Here is a 10,151-nt window from a genome sequence, read left to right as displayed (position 1 = left end):
CTATCTGAGTAGTCCCTTCTCCCAGGCCTTCCCACAACCCAACTCCTCTCACCTCCTCCAGGACTGGGCTGCAGAAGTCAATCTTCAACTTCTTCCTCTCCATTGGCTCCTCCCTACTCAAGTCTCTCTCCTTCCCCAAGAAAATGTTCCCTTGTTCCTGTATCTCCATTTAGCTCTGTACCTCTCTCTCCCCTCATTCAAATTTCTCAAAAAGAGATTCTATATTTGATATCCAGTCTCCTCTACTTATGCTTTCTGCTCCAGACTTGCCGACCTCAAGCCTCACCTTCAAAGTGTGTCCTCTGTAACTACAATCTCTTTAACTCCACCCCACTAAAATCCCACCACCCTGAAGGCTAGACGTGAGGCCCAATCTATCCCAGAAAGGTGTGTTAATCTCACTCCTGGGAATCCAACAATATCACCTCAAACTAAACACAGACTGAGGCGGAAACTTTCCCAACTCATTCATTTTTAAATGTGATACCAAAATGTGACAGCCCACCAAAAAAAGCAATAAACTCAGAAATGGCAAATAGATTTAATGCAGAGTGTCAACTTCAATTGATTGATAGTGGCTGCCTAGAGTGCTGTGTTGAGTAGGTTTCTGAGGATGCACCCTGGCTTGAAGAGAAAGACTGGCAGGATTAACAATATCTGAAAACACAAGTAAGAGAAAATAAAAGGGTCAGTTGACATCCAGCACACACGAAGGAATAAAATGCCAAAAGCAGTGTCTTGGCACACTCTCCACATCATTCTCCAGCTTGGGCCTTCCTAGAATCATCCAGCTCCTCATCCCATACCCATAAGCCCCAGATGTCCCCACTGAAACCAAGGCAGATACCTGAAATCTCACTTGTAGGAGAAACCACAGGCACCAGAGCTGCCACTGGTGCTGGCACCAGCTCCACCAAGGCCAGCGAAGAGCCCAAATGTGAGAGTGGCGGTCAGGCTGGCACCAGCACTGAAGCCACCACTGGTGCTGGCACTGGCACTGTTATTGGCACTGGTACTGGCACCAGTGCTGGCACTGCCACTCTCTTGGGCTTTGGCTTTAGCTTCTGCCCCCGCCTGGATCCGGGCTTTGGCCCAGGGTCCAATATCAGCTTCGTCCCAGTTGCAGGGCCCGGCAGCATTCTCCGAGCCAAGCCCAATGCCCATTCGAGCTCTAATCTCGGCCCTCGCCTTGGCTTCAGCTGCAGCTTCAGCTGCAGCCTTCAAATCCGCTTCCATCGCCTCTCGGTACTGAGCTGCCCATTCCTTGGGATCCTTCTTTTGTACCTGAAACAAAAATAACCATCAGAAGGAGCACAGAGGGATTAAGCCATAGTAATAATACAGTATTACTATGTAAATAACCATCAGAAGGAGCATAAGAGGATTAAGCATCTACTCTTTATGCTAGGCGCTATGCTACATGCTTAGTGTTAAAAGGTAAGAGTAATAATATAGTATTACCAGTAATTATGCACCTAATATTCCATCCCTGCTCTGACATTTACTAGCTCCATGACTTTGGACATGCCACCTACCAACCTCTCTGGGCCTCAGTTTTCTCATCTGTAACAGGGCAATGACATATCAGGTTTTAAGGCTTAAATGATTCAGATAAAGTACCTGTTACAGTGTTTTGACAATTAACAGAAGCACCAAAACATTCAGATTTGAACTTCAGACTGCTCTGCACACAGCCTGCCCCAGCCAGGGGCACCCCATGCTCTTGACTTGCCGAGCTCAGGCAGCTCTCCAATTACCTTGCAGGCAAACTTGAGGACTTTCATCTTGCTGGTCTCATAGTAAGAGCGCAGGCCCCAGAAGAACTCATATTCAGGGGGATTGCTATTGGGGACTCTGGCATAGTCCAGGTACCTTGGAAAGAGAGGTTCAAAGCCTTTATTTCTAAGACCATTCATGGCCTACCCATGCATAGACTGGACAGGCTCCAGATGGCAACATTATCCACTAATTACTGCAGTCTTTCTTCCAATATTGAGCCCTATCCCACTGGTCTTGACCAGAAGCCACACAGAGGTGTGGGGGGACATTTGTTCATAGGGAAGCCACAAGTTTGAGGCCCTCATCACAATGACCCCAGACTCCTGTTGGGTGTGTTGTAAACAGAGGAGCCATTCTTTGGGCCCCCTGCTCTGAGCACACCCCACTGCAAGTGTCTTGGCCTCAGACTGGCCAAGCCCGGAAAGGTGCACCACAGAAAATGACCAGAAAGACTACAGAGGAAGAATAGCCAATAGCAGCATGCTTCACAAATGTTGAATTCCTGACCCTTTGTGTGTGTGTGTATGTTTCTGTGGGCACATGCGTGTGGCTGTGTGAGTGCTCAAATGTCCTCCAAGGACCAAGGATAGGTGAGCCTTGGCCAGAAATTCAAGAGGACTGGACTCCAGGCCCATACCAGTTGTGGGCCATGCTCAGATCTCCCCTCTCAGAGCCCCAGGTCTCTCAACTGTAAAACGGGGAAGGGATGATAGCTGCAGGGTAATTATGAAAATGAAATGAGATGTACAAGTCAACTCCCCAGCATGGTACCTGGTTGCCTGAAGCTACCATTCTATGTCATTTCTTTATGGAAATTAATTTCTATGAAGCTCTAGTTAGCAGAGTAAAAAGAACTAAGGCTTTGGAGCCAAGTTCTAAACACAACTCTTCTACTTGCTACCTGTGTAACCCTGACCAAATGACTTCGCCTCTCTAAGCCTCAGTTTCTGCATACATACAGTGATGGTAATCATAATCCCTCCCTTGCAGAACTGGTCTCAAGACAAATGTTGAGGTACGTGTAACAGATCAGGAAACATATGCTGCTTCTGTTTCCCATCACCACCCAAGGAATAATCTACCACCTGCATACATGCAAATATGCAAATATATACACACATAGACTCATGCACGCAGGCACCATGGCTTTATCACTCAGTTCTGAAACAGGCCAAATGCATGGAACACATGAACACCAGACAGATACTTACTTCTGCTTCACAAACTCATCAGTGATGAGTTTCTTCACGTCCCCAAAGAGTGAATGATGTATCCTGAGAGAAGAAAAAGAAAAATAAATAAACAAATACATTCACTCAAGGTTGTGACACTTCCCAGATGTGGGCAGAGGCATTTCCAAGATAGAAAAGAGGTTTCCAGCACAAGAGGGAAGCTCCATAGAAGCCCAAGGGACACTGATAGAGGGAGCAGAGAGTTCAGGACCATTTGCCCATCATCCACCCAGGTCAGAACCCTGGGCCCTCTACCCAGTCCAGCACCCCACCCGCTCCACCAGACCACCAGACTGATGCAATCCTAGGACCATCCTCTCTTGCCAAAGGACAACACGGACAGCAAGCGCTGAGAGAGCCCAATCATACCCAGGGCGCAGCCCCAACTTGCGCAGCACCTCCCAGATGACAGCTGCGAGGGGAGGCAAGAGGAGACAGGGACAGAAATTGAACACATGGAATCCAGACCATGGCCACCCATTCAGCTGCATGCCCAGCCACTCACCCTCACTGGACCGATTTCCATTCATGAAGATGATGCTGAGAAGCACCATGAGCAGACCCAGCTTGGGTGAGTCCTTAGTCCTAGAGAAATAACAGGACAGAGAGGTTTATGTCCAGCAGCCACCATAGACACACCAGCCAGCTCACTAGGCTAGCCTCTCCCAGATGCCTCAGATACAGAATTCTGCCCAGTCTCTGCTTCCAGCTCTATGCCACCCTGGGCAAGGCACTTAGACTTGCAAGCCTCAGTTTACTATTCAGTAAAATAGAAAAATCATATTCTCCCTTCCCTGGGTTTCCAAGAAGACGGAAGAATGGTAGTCAACCTGGTACAACACAAGCACTCAGTCAATGTGAATCCCTTCTTTCTTTCCCAGAACCTTCAGCCCCACTGACACTCCTGTGCTTCATGCATCCTGATCCACCCACACCAGGAAGCCCTCCTTGAGAACCACTCTGCCAAGGCCAGGCCAGGCTCCCAGTAGGAAGAGGCAAGCAATGACAGGCCTGCTTTCCTGGGAAGCTTCTACAGAAACAGCAAGGCTGACAGCAGGAATGTCCCACCCCAGGCTCCTACACCCTTCAGTCAATCATAATCAGGCATCACTACTGTGAGCAGGGCTCCAACTATGCATGGGAACTGGGATGGGGCTTTTGAGTCCCTGTCTTTCCTGACTCTCTAAGAGGATGGGGGAAGTAGGACAAAGAAGGGGTAGCAGCACATGGCCAAAGCAGAAGCCCCCCACACCTCAGCCCTTTCCCAGCTTACGTTCCCAGTATGCCCGCATCAGTGGGCTCTAAGGTGCTGAGAAGAATGTACAAGTGGTCATTCTTATCAATTTCCTTCAACTGAATCCCAAATACCTGTGGATGAGAAGAACAGCTTATGAGATGACAAAATTCAGCTTCCGGGGCATGCTGCAGCTCCCTATATACCTAGGAGTTTTGCATGTGTGAGAAATCAGTGAGATAATGCACACAAAGTACATAGCTAAGTGCCTGGCACCCAGTAAACATGCAGCAAATGTACTATTGTCATCATCATCTTTGCGATGAGTGGGAATCTAGGGAGACAGAGAATGGGGAATGAAAGGGAGAGGTGAAATCTGAAATACATGGCATGAGCTGTGGACAGAAGCCAGGACTAAGTTGGGTGTCTTGGGTCCTAACTGTACTTTTACCATTGACTTGCTGTGTGACCCATCGCTCATCTACACCCCTCCCTAGGCCATTGTCTGCCCCTCAGCATAGTGATGGAGCTGGATTAGCAGGTCTCTTTGGTTCCCCTGAGAAGGGACTTGCACATTTTTGTTCAATTCAAGGCTTCCCCACTGTGCCCATCCCCCAGGGCTGCCCCTTCACCTTCTCCAAGGAATAGCCTGCTCGTTCAATGATTTCAGGGTACACATCAGTGTATTCTTTGATGATGTCCTTCAGCATGTCTGCAAGGGGAAAGTGGTGTAAGCGCCTGACTGAAGAGACGCCAGGTGGCCCTGATGCCCAAGCTATAGACTCTTTGCCAACCACACCAAGAGTGGCATAACCAGGTTCTGCGCTTATCAACAGAGATGCTAGCACTGCCAAATTAGAACTTTGGGAGGACAGAGATATAAGCATAAGAGCAGCGGATATCCCCAGCACCATGGTGCAAGGGCAATGGAGGGCAGAGCTCAGGGTAGAGGGAAGATTGGTAGGACTTTACCTGAGCGCTTGATGGGAATCTTCGTCTGGTCTTTAGCCAAAAGGTACTTCACCAAATCATTTGCCTGGCAGAGTAGAAAAAGATGGAAAGACCAAAACAAGTTTGCTGAAAACTTGAGACGATGGCAAAGAAAAGGGCAGCCAAGGCAGTAGAAAAGGCAGAGTAAAAAGGAAAGAGTTCTTACCCTCCCTTGCAAAAGGGCCACATCCCGAGGTGGTGGTGCTTCAGGCTCTTGGGATGACTGGAGCTTGGCAGCTCTACGGCGAGCCTTGCCCCTACGGGCTTTAGGTGATCTCAGGGAGAGCAAGGCTCTCCGGGCCCAAGCAGCCAACCGAGTCCTTGATGCCCTGCGGGCCCAAAAAGCTATGGGACCCCTCGAAGCCCTGCGGGCCATTGAGGCCATTAGGGCCTTTGAGACCCTTCGGCCACCTGTGGTTCCAGAAGCCTGACTCTGATCACTGCTGCCATCCTCTTCCCCATCCAGATGCTTCACCTGCATCAACAGAAGCTCAACATCATCAGATGAAACAAGTGGTCCTTTTCCTCTCCCTGTCTCTTCCAGGAAGCACCCGCCAATCCCATCCCTGTAGTAACAGCCTGACTCAATAGATGTTGGCCATGCTGAACCCTGGGTTTGTTTCTCACTGACTTCCAAGCAAGCGTTTCATCTGCCTAGCAGGCCAGGAGCAAACCAAGGGTGGGTGGAGGCTGAGTCTTCTTCTCTTTCTGTGCCCACTACTGGCTCTGCTTGAACCATCCTAGACAAACTGCTTCACCTCTCTGGAACTCAGCTTCCTTTTCTATAAAATTGGGGCTATGAGAATTACTTTCGGGATTTAATGAGATAACCTGCATAAATGTGCTTAGCTCAAGGCCTAACACAGGGCAGCTACTATGTAAATATAAACTGCATTATATTCAGATTGCAGTTATGTGTATTCCTGTCTCATCTCCCCATCAGTCTGCAAGCTCTCTGAAGACAGGAATTACATCACATTACTTTCAGTGCCCCCCACAGCCCTGATGAGCACAGGGATCTTTCTAAATGTTTGTAGAACAAATCAACCAACTGAGAGGAGAGGAGTAGAAAACGAAGGGTGGTGACTGCAGAGGTCTTACCTTTCGGGCTTTCTTGGCTTTGACCTTGGGCCGAGTATCCTGATTCTCCTGAGACTGGGCAGCTGCACTCTCAGGCTCAGGTTCATCTGCTGGGGCCTGAGAGGCAGCAGCCTCAGTCTCCTGGGCCTTTGTATTGACCTTCGTATCAGCCACACAGCTGACCTTTTTGGTCTCAGTGGCAGGCATTGTCACAGCCTGCGGGTCAGCATTCTGTTTCTTGGTATCAGCTGCTAGACTCTGGTTTTCAGCTGCCAGAACCTGGGTATCAGTCAGCTGAGTAGTAGATGAGGCCTCGGTGGCAGGCGCCTCCTGAGCCTCTGGGGTCTTTGAGACCTCTGTGGCCTTCGAGACCCCAGAGGCTTTTGAGACCTTCACATCCTCTGAGACCTCCGGTGCCTTTGAGGCCTTCGGTGTCTCTGGGACCTCCACATTCTGGGTCACTGTCAATAGAGTCTGCATCATCGAGCTACTGTCCTTTTCTGAAGCTTCAGCCTGCAAGAGGAAGCAGGGAAGTTCACAGACCTTCTCCCCACCCCCAGCTAAGCAAATGGCTCCAAAATTCCAAGGCCACACTACTCTGACCTGTACTCCTACCTGCGGTGTGCTCTGACCACCTCAGCCCAACAAGGCCTCCCTTTCCTCTGAGCAAGAACTGAGGGCAGAAGAGGGGCCCGCCCACCTTCTCTCCCTCCCACCACTGGGCAGGGGGACACCCAGGCAGGAAAGTAGGTGGAGAAGGACAAGGATGGGAGGGGAAGAGCCAAGGGACTTGGGGCAGCAACAAGGGCTGGAGAGGAAAAGCAGCTGGAAAAGGACAGAAAGAGGCCTTACCTGGAAGCTAGTTAGACCCGCACCACTCTCGCTTGTGTCAGACATGTCTCAATTTGGCCTGGCAAGAGCTGAGCCTGAAGAGGAGAAGGCCTGGGTCAAGTTGAAGCCCTCTGAACGTCCTCTCCCCTGTTGTGCCTGGAGGCTGATCCTTACTTTCCGTAGGTCCCCAATTCCAACCCCCTCCACCACCCACAACGCCTCCGTTCTCAGATACAGGAATCCAAAGCTTCTAAGTCTCAATTCTCTGCAGCCGCACCCTCCCCTTCTCCAGGAAGATGTGCCAGCGCGGCAGCTCTGAGGACCCCGCCCCTTTTCCCAGTGCACCCCCCACCCAGCCGCAGGTCGATAGAGCGCATGCGCGTCGGCTGCAGGGCCGTTCTCAGCCCCGCCCGCTTTCCCAGCACGAGCCCTTTCTTTGATGTCCACCGTGCACATGCGCATTCAGCAGCTGGCTCGTCTCTGTGCTGGCCCTTCTCAACACGCCCCTTTCTAGCGATACATAGTGCGCATGCGCAATGATCGTGGTCTCAGTCTGGCACTCTGCCCCGACTCACGCCCCTCTCCAGGTCCGCAGTACCATTCGGTCCCGCCCCCTGCCCAACAAGCCTTCCTCCAAAATTGTCGCAGTGTCTGGTGGGCCCGGCCCCTTCCCTACTCACGCCCTACCGAGTCCAGTGTCTCTTGACCCCGCCCTTCTTCCTAACACGCCCCCCTCCAAACAGGCGCATCTTGGTTCCGCCCCTTCCCTATTACACCCCCTCCTCAAATAAATATTGAGCTAGTGATTCCATCTTGGGCCCGGCCAAACCGGGTCCAGTCCCCTCCCTTCCCAGCCGGATGGATCCGGTACGATCCGATCCTTATGACAGGTTTACCCCAGATCCCAGAGGGTGGGGCCGACCCCTAGCGGGGCTCTCATCCAAAAGTCGGCCCGGCTGCTCACCTCGTCCTCCTACAATTCCCGAGAGCGTCCACTCACTCCAAGCCCCTCTGAAACTCAGAGACTGCCCTCCCCTCTCTAGGCCGGAAGTGGTCCCGCCCCTTTCCGCCTCCCTAGGGGGCCTCCGTCCCAGCCTGTCTGCCCCTCCCCCGCTCCCTGCTCCTCATTCCTTATGCCCCCCTCCGTATTCCCTTAGCCCTGCTCCTTACTCCCTATTCCCACCTCACATTTTCTATTTACTCCAGAATTCCCTCTTCCCATTCCTTACATCCTCCTCCGTGTTACGATTGCACACCCTGCCCCTCAGTATTCCTTAACCCCTCTCTGCATCCCCGATTCTCTTCTCTGGATCTTCACTCCCCCTTAGTGTTCCCCTCCCTCCTTGTATTCCTCGTCCCCCTCCCAACATTCCCGGTTCCCCGTTTTTCTCCCCTCCTCCTCCGCTCGTCTCTGCTCGCAGTCTGTACAGCCTACTACTTTCTCAGTCGTCCTCACTGCCTACACACCACTCCAGGTCACCTCTGCTTCAGCTGCAGTGGTGCAGTAAGAATTGCTCATCTGCCTGGCTATGGGTTCGAGGGGTCTGGAACCACTGTATGACCTCCATAAAACCCCAATCTCAACGCACCTCACCTTGTCCTCCAGCGAGTTCGGGATGCGTCTGCCTTCTCTAAGTCCCTCTCGAAGTCTCAGCCTCCTGGACTAGAGCTGCAGACAGCCCAACCCAGCCCAGCCCCTTTCCGCAGCCCCCTGCCACCCCCCCTCGCCTTCCTCAGGGGTGGGGCAATGGGGCCCTGCTCAGGGCTGTCTGACGCCAAAGCCCATGTTTATGCCACTGTACCAGGCTCAGTCTGAAACTCTTCCAACCCAAACCGCCCCCGAAAGAAAGTCATTCATTGAATTTACTTTTATATCTTCATTTTTTCTTATTACAAAGGTAATATGTTGTTTTGTTGTTGTTGCTGTTGTTGTAAAAATTAAAACAATGCAGTAATATATAACATACCAATGAAAGGCCACTCTTATCTCCCAGAAATAACCGCTATTAACATTTTGCTATCCAGATTTTTTTTCTATTCGTATACTAATTATTCAGGTTCTCTCTCTGACAAATGGTACACTATACATACCTTCTGTTCTGCGACCTGGTTTTTCCAGTTATATATAAAAAATCTTTCCGTTGGTGCACATTTTTCTAAACAGTTGCATGATATTTTCTTGTATAGATGTCCCATAATTTATCGAACCAGTCCACTACACATGTACATTTAGATTGTTTGGGGCACTTTTTTTTTGTTTATGGTATTTTTTGCTAGTTCAAATGCTACAAAAAAGTCTTCCATTTTGATAACAAAAGATACAAAATTTGTCAACTTACTCCTAAAAAGTACATGGAATAACGTTCCCACCAGCAATGTCTCTCGTGTACGTGTCACACATTACAAATATTTTTCATGTTATTTATGATAATTTTTGCCAAGCAAAAATGTTTAATTATTATGTAGTCAAATATATCCATTTTTCCTTCATCACAACTGGATCCTGCTGCTTGCTTAAAGATGCTTTTCATGTTCCTATAACAATCCCCGTTTTTTTTTTTTTTTTGAAGCACTTTTGTGGCTTTATTATTTATATTTAGATGTTTGATCATTTCAAAATTTATTTTCTATACGGATTCAGCTTGATTACTCTCCAAAATCATAGTCTCTTACCCCTACATCATGTGCAAACTAATCCATCTTTTCCCTCTCTGCTTTGAAATGGCACCTCTATCACAAAATAAATTCACATAAGCAAGTGGATCTATTTAAGAGAACAAAATAAGATGTAAAATAATAGGAAATAGACAAATCATCATTAATTACTGAATATATAAATGCAGACCTGGAAAACCCAAGAGCATCAACTAAAAAGTTATTAGAAACCATAATAAAATTCAGCACAACGGTTAGTTGCGGAAATAATATTCAATGCCTTTCCACATATAAATGTAATTCAAATGGACACAAGTCTCCTGCTTTATGTGGTCACCTTTTACTGTGTA

The 10,151-nt window shown here is 49.3% G+C and overlaps 1 protein-coding gene across 5 annotated transcripts; it reads right to left on the bottom strand.

Annotated features, from left to right (window-relative positions):
- Positions 1-522: 522 nt before the first annotated feature.
- On the bottom strand, positions 523-8,944 carry LOC105514915 (melanoma-associated antigen D2). 5 transcript variants are annotated; one of them, XM_011946583.1, is made up of 15 exons: positions 8,111-8,172; positions 7,168-7,241; positions 6,742-6,828; positions 6,337-6,627; positions 5,627-5,710; positions 5,402-5,485; positions 5,218-5,281; positions 4,878-4,957; positions 4,285-4,379; positions 3,517-3,596; positions 3,381-3,423; positions 2,991-3,053; positions 1,758-1,872; positions 848-1,284; positions 523-657 (listed from the first exon to the last, which is right to left on the bottom strand). In XM_011946583.1, the coding sequence occupies exons 2-14, from the start codon at positions 7,210-7,212 to the stop codon at positions 856-858; spliced, it is 1,560 nt and encodes a 519-aa protein (XP_011801973.1). In that variant the 5' UTR covers positions 7,213-7,241; positions 8,111-8,172; the 3' UTR covers positions 523-657; positions 848-855. The 5 variants fall into 5 exon arrangements, with proteins under 5 accessions (XP_011801973.1, XP_011801970.1, XP_011801971.1 ...); XM_011946580.1 differs by lacking the exon at positions 8,111-8,172 and adding an exon at positions 8,741-8,944 and having other exon boundaries at positions 5,402-5,710; positions 6,337-6,828; XM_011946581.1 differs by having other exon boundaries at positions 5,402-5,710; positions 6,337-6,828; positions 8,111-8,206.
- Positions 8,945-10,151: the final 1,207 nt, after the last annotated feature.

Source organism: Colobus angolensis, unplaced genomic scaffold (genome assembly GCF_000951035.1).
Source record: "Colobus angolensis palliatus isolate OR3802 unplaced genomic scaffold, Cang.pa_1.0 Scaffold250, whole genome shotgun sequence".
Lineage (NCBI taxonomy): Eukaryota > Metazoa > Chordata > Mammalia > Primates > Cercopithecidae > Colobus > Colobus angolensis.
The sequence above is the reverse complement of the archived record's forward strand: the minus strand, read 5'-3'. Positions and strand labels throughout refer to the sequence as shown.